The sequence below is a fragment of the Heptranchias perlo genome, chromosome 1, assembly GCF_035084215.1.
Source record: "Heptranchias perlo isolate sHepPer1 chromosome 1, sHepPer1.hap1, whole genome shotgun sequence".
Taxonomy (NCBI): domain Eukaryota; kingdom Metazoa; phylum Chordata; class Chondrichthyes; order Hexanchiformes; family Hexanchidae; genus Heptranchias; species Heptranchias perlo.
This window is the reverse complement of record NC_090325.1, coordinates 20,588,560-20,602,701: the sequence shown is the minus strand read 5'-3', so window position 1 is coordinate 20,602,701 and position 14,142 is coordinate 20,588,560. Positions and strand designations below refer to the sequence as shown.

The following is a 14,142-nucleotide window of genomic DNA, read 5'->3' as shown; positions in this document are numbered from 1 at the left end:
TACTCAGAGTCAAACACTTGCATGTTTATTAAGGGTTAAATGAACACAGTCACATACAACTCACAGCGATGCTTTACTGTATTATGAAAGAGTTTGATAGGATAGACGTAGAGATGATGTTTCCACTTGTGGGGGAGACCAGAACTAGGGACTATAAATATAAGATGGTCATTAATAAATTCAACAGGGAATTCAGGAGAAACTTCTTTACCCAGAGAGTAGTTAGAATGTGGAACTCGAGACCACAAGGAGTAGTTGAGGTGATCAGCATAGATGTATTTAAGGGGAAGCTAGATAAACTCATGAGGGAGAAAGGAATAGAAGGCAATGCTGATAGGGTTAGATGAAGAGGGGTGGGAGGAGTCTTGTGTGGAGCATAAACACTGGCACAGACCAGTTGGGCCGAATGGCCAGTTTCTGTGTTGTACATTCAATGTAATTCTATGTAAGCCCACACATTACAGTCGTTGAGTTAAACTTTCTAGATCTCTTCCAACTGCTTCATCTTCTAACATCACATTATAATTTCAACATTTTTACATCTTTTTAACTACATTATTTCACTTGATCTTGACGCACTTTACACCAGCCCTCTTTATCAAGAAGATCCAGGCTCTCTAATCATCTATCACCCAAAGCTTTCTTTCTGACTTCTGTGGTCCCAAGACTTGCAGGTTGGTCTTTATTGAAACAGTGATACTGTGATACAGTGATACTGTGATATACTGATACAGTGACACTGTGATGAACTGATTCAGTGATACTGTGATATATTGAAACAATGATAAAGTGATACTGTGATACTGTGATGTACTAATGCAGTGATACTGTGATGAACTGATACAGTGTTACTGTGATGTATTGATACTGTAATGTACTGATGCAGTGATTCTGTGCTGCACTTATGTACTTACCTTCCCTGGCTTTCCTTCCCTGGAAGGCCATTTCAGTATTTTTTAAAGGAGAACATTCAATCTCTTAAATTACTGTAGAAAACACTGAAGTTAAAATTCCTTTCATTTCAAAATTTTCCTTTATAGAGAATTTATTTTCTATATTTCTCAGCATTGAAAACAGGTTTAAATCTCTGCAATCTGTTTGTGTTATGTGTGTGAATGGCTCTCCCTGCTGGACAGTTTGTGACATTGCACCAATTACAGTCTGCACAAACTCGAGTACTGCCACAAAGGATACAGCAGAGCAATGCAAAATGAAGTGCATGCAGGCTGGAAATGACTTTGCTGATATTCGCGGATTAATGCTTAAACCCATTATATGACATTCTTCTCTCTGCTATTTTAATTTGGGATGTTTTACTATGTTAAAGGTGCTATATAAATGCAAGTTGTTGTTGTAGTAGTAGTAGTATTAATACGAACATATAAATTGACAGGCAGGAAAAGAGCAGCTGGTCCATCAAGCCTGCCCCACACCAAGATGGCTGGACCATCATGGCCAACATTTGTTCCCTCCCCCGACATCCTCCCTCACACAGTCATGTAATCTCCTGGGAGAGGCAAAAAAACCAGAGAAAAATCCCAGCGCCAACAAGGGAAAAATACTCTGGAAAATTCCTCTCGGGCCCCCTCAGGTGATCGAAACCAGTCCAGGATATCACATGGACCAAGTGTTATCTGTAAAGACACTTACTTTCTTTATGTGCGATCTCTGCCCCAGTCAGGAACTGGTCCAGCTCCCTCTCGAAGGCGTTCAGAGAGTCTGCACACACCACCCAGCCGGCAATGTATTCCAGAGACTCACAATTCTCTGGGAAAAGAAGAGCCGCCTAACATCCTGTCTACTCCTACTCTTCCATAGTCCCCTGTTCCGTCCCAATTTGTTAACCTGGAATAATCTATCAATAGGGACACTATCCAGCTCTTTAATTGTTTTAGATCTCTATCAGGTCACCTCTAAGTTTAGGCTACTGTAAAGTAAATAGACCAAGGTCCTTGAGCCTATTTGAGGAGCTGAGGTTTTTTAAGGTTGGAATCATTCTTGTTGCTCTCCTCTGCACCATTTACAAGGCCACTATATCACCCACTATTTGGGTGGACCAAAACTGGGTACAATACTCTAGATGCGGTCTGACCAGGACCGGTATAGTGTAAATTTTATTTTAAATGGCAGGATCCCAGTTGCAATTCAAGGGGAGAGAATTGAATGAGGAAGGGGAGAAGAAGGAAAGAGGGCAACTTGAACTTCATTTCAATTTCTCAAGAGAATCACAGTCTTTCACAAACACATGCACAGAAACAGGTGGTTTAATTCAGATGGGCACACTGGAAGAGTTAGAAAGTTATGGGATGGAGAGGAAAGGTTATTTAAGGGGCTGCTGAGCTTTGCTCAAAATGAAGAAACAATTTTTAAAATTCATTCTCCGGATGTGGGCATCGCTAACACGGCCAACATTTATTGCCCATCCCGAGTTGCCCTTCAGAAGGTGGGTAGTGGTGGGCAACTCGCTTCAACCGCTGCAGTCCGTGTGGTGAAGGTTCTCCCACAGTGCTGTTAGGTAGGGAGTTCCAGGATTTTGACCCAGCGATGATAAAAGGAATGGCCGAGAATATGTCCAAATCAGGATGGTGTCTGACTTGGAGGCGAACTTGGAAGTGATGGTATCCCTAAGCACCCGCTGCCCTTGACCTTCTAGAGATTGCGGGTTTGGGAGCTGCTTCCGAAGATGTACTGGATCTTATTACAGTGGGATAACCAGTGTAAGAGATGGCATTGACATTACTGAAGATTTGTGTTTCCATTTTAAAAACAATCAAGATGTAAATTCGACCGTTGGGTTGACCATTTGCACTGTGAATGTGCTTAGAAGCAGAATCACACACTATTCCTCCATCAGGTGTACAAGCCAAGTGATAGGGGAGAGGAAATTATCGAAAATAAAACCACAAACTATTTTCTCGGCACAAAGTCAATGAGGCAAGGCACGGTTCTTTAAACAGAACTCAAAAGAGTAGTCAGTCCTATTTGATCTAAATTCATTGCAATCACCTCTTCAAAGGATGGAATTTGCCATGATTCAAATGATTGAGAATTAGGATGCGACGTCCGCATCCTTCCTGAACTTTCATTTTATTTTAAATTCCCAGGCAAACGGCCAGGACACATTGTGCAGGACACCACCAAGGTTGGAAAGAGAAGACAAGATCACAGATTGTAGGAAGAAGGTAAAGAGGTCCATTGTTTTGAGGTCTTGATAAACAAGGAATTAGAGTAGGAAATGGTGTGATGAGTCATGGTTTCAACACGGTGAGGATGTAGGAAGGAGGAAGAGCATGTACTTGGAGCTTAGGAGACACAAGGGAAGAAAGTTTAAAGGACCATTGACCATAGTAGTGTTGATAAAACAGAGAGAGTCAGACAAGGCTGTCACTTACAGTAGTTCATAGAATCAAACAGCACAGAAGGAGGACATTCGGCCCATCGTGCCTGTGCCGGCTCTTTGAAAGAGCTGTCCAATTAGTCCCACTCCCCTGCTCTTTCCCCATAGCCCTGAAAATGCTTTCTTTTCAAGTATTCAATTCCTGTTCGAAAGTTACTACTGAATCTGCTTCCACCGCCCTTTCAGGCAGTGCATTCCAGATCATAACAACTCGCTGCATGAAAAATATTCTCCTCATCTCCCCCCCTCCCCCCCACCTAGTTCTCTTGCCAATTATCTTAAATCTTTATCCTCTGGTTATTGACCCTCCTGCCAATTCTTCAAAATATTAAGTTACAAAATATTCTGTTCCAGAAATCCACTTGTAGGGAGAATCACCATCCAAACATGATTCTATCCACCTCTGACATCCACACGTATCCTCAGCGAGGGCAGCAGTTTGGCTTCAATGCCCTTGGACCCATGAGGGCAAAAGTCAGTCAGGGTTCTCCCTCCTGGCCACTATCAATTGCTCCCTGTTGGAAAATGCAGATGGATATCGGAATTGCGCTCAGCTGTAACAACTGTGCCCACAAACTGACAACACTCACTACCTAGGCTCACAGAGGTATAGTAGCATAGTGCTTATATTACTGGACTAGTAATCCCGAGGCCTGGACTAATAATCCAATAGAACGTGAGTTCAACTCCCTCCATAGCAGTTTGAGAACTTGAATTTAGTTTAACAAAAAATCTGGAAATAAAAAGCTGGTGTCAGTAAAAGGGACCACAAAGCTGTCAGATTGTCATAAAACCCAACTGGTTCATTAATGCCCTTTAGGGAAGGGAACCTGCCGCCCTTACTCCAGTCTGGCCTATATGTGACACCAGTCCCACACCAATGTGGTTGACATTTAACTGCCCTCTGAAGTGGCCTGGCAAGCCACTCAGTTGGATCAAATTGCCAGTGGTTCAAAAAGAAGGCCACCCATCTCACCTCCCCCCCACCTAGTTCTCTTGCCAATTATCTTAAATCTTTATGCGCTGGTTATTGACCCACCTGCCAATTCTTCAAAATATTAAGTTACAAAATATTCTGTTCCAAAAATCCACTTGTAGGGAGAATCACCATCCAAACATGATCCTATCCACCTCTGACATCCACACGTATTCTCAGCACCTTCTTGGGGCAACTAGGGGCGGGCAATAAATGCCGGTCTTGCAGTGATGCCCACGTCCCTGGATCAAATAAATAAAAGGTGAAGAATTGCCTCCTTACCTAAGAAAGGATTCACTTGCCATAGAGGGAGTGCAGCGAAGGATCACCAGACTGATCCCTGGGATGGCAGGACTGTCGTGTGAGGAGAGATTGGGTCGACTCAGCCTGTATTCACTCGAGTTTAGAAGAATGAGAGGGGATCTCATTGAAATATATAAAATTCTGACAGGGCTAGACAGACTGGATGCAGGGAGGATGTTTCCCCTGGCTGGGGGGTCCAGAACAAGGGGGTCACAGTCTCAGGATACGGAGTAGGACATTTAGGACTGAGATGAGGAGAAATTTCTTCACTCAGAGGGTGGTTAACCTGTGGAATTCTCTGCCACAGAAGGCTGTGGAGGCCAAGTCACTGAATATATTTAAGAAGGAGATAGATAGATTTCCAGACACAGAAGGATCAAGGGTATGGGGAGAGAGCGGGAATATGATATTGAGATAGATGATCAGCCATGATCATATTGAATGGCAGAGCAGGCTCGAAGGGCCGACTGGCCTACTCCTACTCCTACTCCTATTTTCTATGTCTGTATGTTTCTATGTCATTAGAAGGAGATACCAGAGGGCCAGCAAGTCAAAAATAGAGCAAATTGGAAAACAAAAAGATTGTGTTTGACAGTAAATGTGGTCCAGATGCCTTTTCTGATTGTATGTCCACTTTTCCCCAGGTAGAAGCATCTCAGAACATGGAGAACATCTCAAGTTCATTAAATGTCACCAGCTCATCAGGCTGGAAAACAGCTGAACAATGCTTATCTAGCATGGAAACCTCTGCAGTCAGGGTAGGCCTTTACGTCTTTATAACGGTAATTGTGACAGCCACAATGGTTGGCAATTTCCTAGTGGTGCTTGCTGTTGTCTACTTCAAGCAGCTGCAGTCTCCAACCAATGCCTTTGTGCTATCACTATCCATAGCTGATTTCCTCATTGGGATTATGGTGATGCCCTATAGTATGATCAGGACCATTGAAGGATGCTGGCACTTTGGATCCATCTTCTGTCAAATCCATTCAAGCCTGGATGTGATGTTGTGCACCGCCTCTATACTTCACCTGAGCTGCATTGCCCTTGACCGTTACTATGCCGTCTGCGATCCTCTTGTGTACAATTGCAAGATGTCACCCGGTAGGGTGACCACTCTGCTCCTCGTCTGCTGGATGGTCCCTGCAACGATATCATTCGTTCCAATAATGCTGGAGCTACACAGATCGGGCATTGATCCTGACTTACTGGCCAGTGGCAGCTGTGCATTCATGGTGAACCGGGCCTATGCTGTTTGTGCATCGTTAATAGCCTTTTATCTGCCGATGTTCATGATGCTGGCGGCATACTGGAAGATTTACAGGGCAGCTAGAAAACAGGCAATGCAGATTGGTGCAGTGGAGAACCAAGTCCAGGGATACCCCTCAGGTTTAGAGGCGGCTCACGCACACAAACAATCCATGAAACGGGAAAGAAAGGCGGCTAAAACCCTGGGGATAATTATCGGCACATTTCTTGTCTTCTGGTTGCCCTTCTTCACAGCGAATATCATTGACCCTTTCCTGGGTTATAAGATGGACAGAGTAACTTGGGAAGTGTTGGTCTGGCTCGGCTACAGTAATTCCTCCATCAACCCATTCCTCTACGGAGTTCTCAACAGGTCATTCAGACGTGCATTCCTTATCATCATCAGCTGTAAAATCTCGGTGCAAAGATCTTCGCAAAACTTCCATTTGTCCAACAGCAAGTGGGATGCTGCACAGCGGTCCGTGCAATGAGGGCGCATGTGTTAGATGTGGTGAGGACGTATGCACTGTAAAGAAGTGGTTCATTCTTTATATTAACTTTCAGCTTTTGCATGTTCAGTAAGTTTCTGTTCGAAGGCTGGAGATGTCGGTTTCAGTTTTAGATTCAGTGCAATGAAAAGTAAAGACAGTGTTTAAGCTGATAAGGAGGTTCAGCAGAGGCCACACAAACTGTCTTTGTTCACTCAGTCTCGAGAGCTACCAGAGATCTCTCAGAAGCACGATATCTTTGGACATATTTTGACCATCAAGTTGAGAAGCCGTGGCTTCAGGTAGTGGCTCTTCCAAGGGCAGCTGTGTAATGCCCATGTGGAGGGCCTTTGTTCTCTGTGACAGTCTCCAGTTGAATAACCTGATTGACAGTTGTCAAGGTGAAGGCTTGGGGAGTGATTCTTGTTAAAACTGAAGTTACGGCAGCTAATTGGATGAGGTAATACTTTGAAACATGCAGATCCTCATGTAGGCAGAGTGAAAGAAAGGTTTAAAAGGTGGGTGATTAGAGTAGATCCTTCAGAATTCGACAAGGTCTGGCAGCCAATTCCCTCAAGCTCGAGAACTGTAACGTGTGAATTCTCCGGTACCTGGTACCATAAGTGTGACCTCAAGTATATGTGTAATCATTAATAATAATAGTTATCATTGTATATGTGTAATTATTGCTAAGTATTGTATACTTATTTCCTATGTAATATACAGGTACATGGCAGACTGGTCAAAAAAGTAAAAGCCCATGGGATTCAAGGGAAAGTGGCTAGTTGGATCCAAAGTTGGCTCAGTTGCAGGAAGCAAAGGGTAATGGTTGACGGTGTTTTTGCGACTGGAAGGCTGTTTCCAGTGGGGTCCCTCAAGGCTCTGTACTAGGTCCCTTGCTTTTTGAGATATATATTAATGATTTGGACTTGTATGTGGGGGGCTTGATTAAGAAATTTTCAGATGATACAAAAATTGGCCGTGTGGTTGATAGTGAGGAGGAAAGCTGCAGACTGCGGGAAGATATCAATGGATTGGTCAGTTGGGCAGAAAAGTGGCAAATGGAATTCAATCCAGAGAAGTCCGAGAGTGGAAGGAGAGTCCGAGAGGTGAGCACAGTGTAAAAGGAGAGTCCGAGAGCGAGAGGAGAGTCCGAGAGGTGAGCGCGGTGTATAAGGAGAGTCCAAGAGGTGAGCACAGTGTAAAAGGAGAGTCCGAGAGCGGGAGGAGAGTCTGAGAGGTGAGCGCGGTGTAAAAGGAGAGTCCGAGAGCGGGAGGAGAATCCAAGAGCGGGAGGAGAGTCTGAGAGGTGAGCACGGTGTAAAAGGAGAGTCCGAGAGCGAGAGGCGATTCCGAGAGCGAGAGGAGAGTCCGAGAGCGGGAAGAGAGTCCAAGAGGTGAGCATGGTGTAAAAGGAGAGTCTGAGAGGTGAGCGCAGTGTAAAAGGAAAGTCCGAGAGGTGAGCGCAGTGTAAAAGGAGAGTCCGAGAGGTGAGAGCAGTGTAAAAGGAGAGTCCGAGAGGTGAGCGCAGTGTAAAAGGAGAGTCCGAGAGGTGAGCGCAGTGTAAAAGGAGAGTCCGAGAGGTGAGCGCAGTGTGAAAGGAGAGTCCTGAGAGTGGGAGGAGAGTCCGAGAGTGGAAGGAGAGTCCGAGAGGTGAGCGCAGTGTAAAAGGAGAGTCCGAGAGGTGAGCGCAGTGTAAAAGGAGAGTCCGAGAGGTGAGCGCAGTGTAAAAGGAGAGTCCGAGAGGTGAGCGCAGTGTAAAAGGAGAGTCCGAGAGGTGAGCGCAGTGTAAAAGGAGAGTCCGAGAGGTGAGCGCAGTGTAAAAGGAGAGTCCGAGAGGTGAGCGCAGTGTAAAAGGAGAGTCCGAGAGGTGAGCGCAGTGTGAAAGGAGAGTCTGAGAGGTGAGCGCAGTGTAAAAGGAGAGTCCGAGAGGTGAGCGCAGTGTAAAAGGAGAGTCCGAGAGGTGAGCGCAGTGTAAAAGGAGAGTCCGAGAGGTGAGCGCAGTGTGAAAGGAGAGTCCGAGAGGTGAGCGCAGTGTAAAAGGAGAGTCCGAGAGGTGAGCGCAGTGTAAAAGGAGAGTCCGAGAGGTGAGCGCAGTGTAAAAGGAGAGTCCGAGAGGTGAGCGCGGTGTAAAAGGAGAGTCTGAGAGGTGAGCGCAGTGTAAAAGGAGAGTCCGAGAGGTGAGCGCAGTGTAAAAGGAGAGTCCGAGAGGTGAGCGCGGTGTAAAAGGAGAGTCCGAGAGGTGAGCGCGGTGTAAAAGGAGAGTCCCGAGAGGTGAGCGCGGTGTAAAAGGAGAGTCCGAGAGGTGAGCGCGGTGTAAAAGGAGAGTCCGAGAGGTGAGCGCAGTGTAAAAGGAGAGTCCGAGAGGTGAGCGCAGTGTAAAAGGAGAGTCCGAGAGGTGAGCGCAGTGTAAAAGGAGAGTCCGAGAGGTGAGCGCAGTGTAAAAGGAGAGTCCGAGAGGTGAGCGCAGTGTAAAAGGAGAGTCCGAGAGGTGAGCGCAGTGTAAAAGGAGAGTCCGAGAGGTGAGCACAGTGTAAAAGGAGAGTCCGAGAGGTGAGCGCAGTGTAAAAGGAGAGTCCGAGAGGTGAGCGCAGTGTGAAAGGAGAGTCCGAGAGGTGAGCGCAGTGTAAAAGGAGAGTCCGAGAGGTGAGCGCAGTGTAAAAGGAGAGTCCGAGAGGTGAGAGCAGTGTAAAAGGAGAGTCCGAGAGGTGAGCGCAGTGTAAAAGGAGAGTCCGAGAGGTGAGCGCAGTGTAAAAGGAGAGTCCGAGAGGTGAGCGCAGTGTGAAAGGAGAGTCCCGAGAGCGGGAGGAGAGTCCGAGAGCGAGAGGAGAGTCCGAGAGGTGAGAGCAGTGTAAAAGGAGAGTCCGAGAGGTGAGCGCAGTGTAAAAGGAGAGTCCGAGAGGTGAGCGCAGTGTAAAAGGAGAGTCTGAGAGGTGAGCGTAGTGTAAAAGGAGAGTCCCGAGAGCGGGAGGAGAGTCTGAGAGTGGGAAGAGAGTCTGAGAGGTGAGCGCAGTGTAAAAGGAGAGTCTGAGAGGTGAGCGCAGTGTAAAAGGAGAGTCCGAGAGGTGAGAGCAGTGTAAAAGGAGAGTCCGAGAGGTGAGCGCAGTGTAAAAGGAGAGTCTGAGAGGTGAGCGCAGTGTAAAAGGAGAGTCCGAGAGTGGGAAGAGAGTCTGAGAGGTGAGCGCAGTGTAAAAGGAGAGTCTGAGAGGTGAGCGCAGTGTAAAAGGAGAGTCCGAGAGTGGGAAGAGAGTCTGAGAGGTGAGCGCAGTGTAAAAGGAGAGTCCGAGAGGTGAGAGCAGTGTAAAAGGAGAGTCCGAGAGGTGAGCGCAGTGTAAAAGGAGAGTCTGAGAGGTGAGCGCAGTGTAAAAGGAGAGTCCGAGAGTGGGAAGAGAGTCTGAGAGGTGAGCGCAGTGTAAAAGGAGAGTCCCGAGAGTGGGAGGAGAGTCCGAGAGAGGGAAGAGAGTCTGAGAGGTGAGCGCAGTGTAAAAGGAGAGTCCCGAGAGTGGGAGGAGAGTCCGAGAGCGAGAGGAGAGTCCGAGAGGTGAGCGCGGTGTAAAAGGAGAATGGTGATGGATTGGGAAAAGGGGAGGTGCAACAAGACCTGGGTGTCCTTGTACACCAGTCGCTAAAAGCGTGCATTCAGGTGCAGCAAGCAGTTAGGAAGGCGAATGGTATGTTGGCTTTCATTGCAAGAGGATTTGAGTACAGGAACAGGGATGTCTTACTGCAGTTATACAGGGCTTTGGTGAGACCACATCTGGAGTATTGTGTGCAGTTTTGGTCTCCTTATCTGAGGAAGGATGTTCTTGCCATGGAGGGAGTGCAACGAAGGTTTACCAGACTGATTCCTGGGATGGCAGGACTGACGTACGAGGAGAGATTGGGTCGACTAGGCCTATATTCACTCGAGTTTAGAAGAATGAGAGGTGATCTCATCGAAACATATAAAATTCTAACAGGACTAGACAGACTAGATGCAGGGAGGATGTTCCCGATGGCTGGGGAGTCCAAAACCAGGGGTCACAGTCTCAGGATACGGGGTATGCCATTTAGAACCGAGATGAGGAGAAATTTCTTCACTCAGAGGGTGGTGAACCTGTGGAATTCTCTACCACAGAAGGCAGTGGAGGCCAAGTCATTAGATGTATTCAAGAAGGAGATAGATATATTTCTTAATGCTAAAGGGATCAAGGGATATGGGGAAAAAGCGGGAACAGGGTACTGAGTTAGACGATCAGCCATGATCATTTTGAATGGCAGAGCAGGCCCGAAGGGCCGAATGGCCTACTCTTGCTCCTATTTTCTGTATTTCTATGTAAGTGTGAGGTAATGCATTTGGGGAGGACAAACAACGCAAGGGAGTACACAATAAATGGGAGAATACTGAGAGGTGTAGAGGAACTTGGAGTGCATGTCCACAGTTCCCTGAAGGTAGCAGGATGGGTGGATAAGGTGGTTAATAAGGCATATGGGATACTTTCCTTTATTAGCCGAGGTTTAGAATATAAGAGCAGGGATGTTATGCTAGAACTGTATAAAACATTGGTTCGGCCACAGCTTGAGTACTGTGTAGAGTTCTGGTCATCACATTACAGGAAAGATGTGATTGCACCAGAGAGGGTACAGAGGAGATTTACGAGGATGTTGCAGAGCTGTAGAATTTTAGCTGTGAGGAAAGATTGGATAGGCTGGGGTTGTTTTCTTTAGAACGAAGGAGGCTGAGGGGAGATTTAATTGAGGTATATAAAATTATGACGGGACTAGATAGTGTGGATAGGGAGGACCTATTTCCCTTAGCAAAGGGGTCATGGACCAGAGGGCATAGATTTAAAGTATTTGATAGAAGGATTAGAGGGGAGCTGAGGAGAAATTTTTTCACCCAGAGGGTGGTAGGGGTCTGGAACTCACTGCCTGAGAGGGTGGTAGAGGCAGAAACCCTCAACTCATTTAAAAAGTACTTGGATGTGCACCTGAAGTGTCATAACCTACAGGGCTATGGACCAAGTGCTGGAAAGTGGGATTAAGCTGGATAGATCCTTTTAGGCTGGCATGGACACGAAGGGCCGAATCGCCTCCTTCTGTGCCATAACTTTCTATGATTCTATGATTCTGTGAAAGCCAATAAATGCCTTTGAACCATATTATCTTGTGGAATAACTTACATAGAATTATATACAACTTATAGCACAGGAACAGGCCATTCGGCCCAACTGGTCAGTGCTGGTGTTTATGCTCCACACTAGCCTCCCCTCACATTACTCCATCTAACCCTATCAGCATATCTTCTATTCCTTTCTCCCTCATGTACTTATCTAGCTTCCCCATAAATGCATCTATGCTAGTTGCCTCAACTACTCCATGTGGCAGCAAGTCCCACATTCTAATCATTCCCTGGGTAAAGAAGTTTCTTCTGAATCCCTTATTGGATTTATTAGTGACTATCTTATATTTATGGCCCCTAGTTCTGGCTTCCCCCACAATTGGAAATATCTTCTCCATGTCTACCCTATCAAACACCTTCACAATTTTGAAGACCTCTATTAGGTCACCTTTCAGCCTTCTCTTTTCTAGAGAAAAGAACCCAGGCCTGTTCAGTCTTGATAGTTATAACCTCTCAGTTCTGGTATCATTCTTGTAAATCACTTTTTGTACCTTCTCCAGTGCCTCTATATCGTTTTCGTAATATGGAGACCAGAACTGGGCACAGTACTCCACGTGTGGTATAACTAAGGTTCTGTATAAGTTTAACATAACTTCTCTACTTTTCAATTTTATTCCTCTAGGAATGAACGCCAGTGCTTTGTTTGCATTATTTATGGTGTTGTTAACTTGCATCGCTACTTTTAATGATTAGTGTATCTGTACCCCTGGATCTCTTTGCTCCTCTACCCCATTTAGACTCTTATTTTCCAAGGAGTATGTGGCCCCATTATACCCCTGCCAAAATGCACCACCTCACACTTATCTATATTAAAATTCATTTGCCATTTACGTGCCCATTCTGCAAGTTTATGAATGTCTTCCTGTATTTTGTCACAGTCTTCCTCAGTATTAACTGTACCCCCCAATTTGCTGTCATCCGCAAATTTTGAAATTATACTTCAGATTCCTGACTCCAAATCGTTTTTGTAAATGGTGAACAACAATGGTCCCAGCACTGATCTCTGTGGAGCACCACTTCCCACCTCTATTCTCTGTTTTGTAGCCAGCTTGCTATCCATTCTGCTACTTGTCCCCTGACTCCACATGCTCTGACCTTACTGTTACTGCTCTTTTCAGTCAAGGCTCTACCTTGTCCTTCAATAATTGTGCATGAACTTGAAAATGAAATGATACCTCCCTGTCTAGTCTAAGACTAGTGTTTTAATTTTAAATAAGGGCAATTATGAGGGCATGAAGACAGAGCTGGCTAAAATGAACTGGGAACTTAGGTTAAGGGATATGTCAGTAGAGATGCAGTGGCAGACATTTAATGAGATATTTCATAACACTCAGCAAAGATACATTCCAGTGAGAAAGAAAGACTCTAGGGGAAGGATGTACGATCCGTGACTAACTAAGGAAGATAAAGATAGTATCAAATTGAAAGAAAAAGCATACAATTCCGCAAAGATTAGTGGAAGGGTTGAGGTCGCAATCAGATCAGCCATGATCTTATCAAATGGCAGAGCAGGCTCGAGGGGCCGAATGGCCTACTCCTGCTCTTAATTCGTATGTTCATATGTCCTGTTGATTGTCTTTACTCAACACTTTGTGTGGCACTAGCTCGCTGTTAAACTGCCATTGAACTTTTAGCACTACTAATGAATTTGATGCATCAATTTTATGCAAATGTAGTTATGTTGACATGACATGATGGGATGTGAGAGTTATCGTTTATCAAAATGCTTGACAGATTTAGCAAACTTCTATTTTCAAGATATTCGTGTTCAAAAATGAAGTTAATGATGGGAATTAGACCCCAAAAAAAGTACATTCACATATATATTTTATGCAATTATATACGTATGCATACATTCACCTATACATATTTTGAGGCCATTATATGATAACGTGTACATTCATGCATATATTTTATGGAAGTGTACATTCCCATACCTATTTTCTGACGCCATTGCACCTTTTGAGTGCACATTGTTGATGAGAGATGTTCATCGGCACATGCAGGTTTCTTGGTCAGATTGAGTTCGCACTGGGAGGAATGGTTATGTTTGATTTTGTTCCTGGGCCTGTATTTCACAGAGGAACAGATAAGTAGGAACATCCATTCCCTAACAGTATGGTGTTAGTGATGAATGTGTTAAAGTGTCCACGTGACATTCCCCTGTCTGCCACTGTAACATTCATTTTGTTTCTTTTAAAAGGATTAACATCTTCCTCAAGATAAAAAGCAGGGGAACTTTATGAGGGTAATTTTGACTTCAGGTGATAGTGTAAAATGAGCAAGCTGCCCGTTATACATCTCTCATGATTGACTTCAATGGAAATATTTCTTGCAGAATCATAAACTTCATAAATGGGAAATGCTGATTGTCACATTTCAGAATTTTTGCCCATCTTTCCACACAAAGGATTTGGGCTCTTAAAGCAAAGTGTATTCACACAAGCTTATATAAAAAATCTCACTCCTGAAAGGATTGGCTCTAATTTTTAGATTGTGCCCCCTACTCCTAGAATCCCCAACCAGCGGAAATAGTTTCTCTCTATCCACCCTATCTGTTCCTCTTAATATC

General features: G+C 45.1%; 1 protein-coding gene across 1 annotated transcript; it reads left to right on the top strand.

Moving 5' to 3' along the window:
• The first annotated feature begins 3,784 nt into the window (after positions 1-3,784).
• Positions 3,785-6,412, top strand: LOC137331283 (trace amine-associated receptor 1). Its single transcript, XM_067994991.1, has 2 exons — positions 3,785-3,871; positions 5,321-6,412. The coding sequence occupies exons 1-2, from the start codon at positions 3,785-3,787 to the stop codon at positions 6,410-6,412; spliced, it is 1,179 nt and encodes a 392-aa protein (XP_067851092.1).
• The last annotated feature ends 7,730 nt before the right edge of the window (positions 6,413-14,142 follow it).

Coding starts and splice junctions, on each gene's coding strand:
- LOC137331283 (XM_067994991.1), top strand. CDS start 3,785: ATGATTCTATCCACCTCTGACATCCACACGTATCCTCAGCGAGGGCAG. Junction 3,872..5,320: donor TTGGACCCATGAGGGCAAAA/GTCAGTCAGGGT, acceptor ACTTTTCCCCAG/GTAGAAGCATCTCAGAACAT.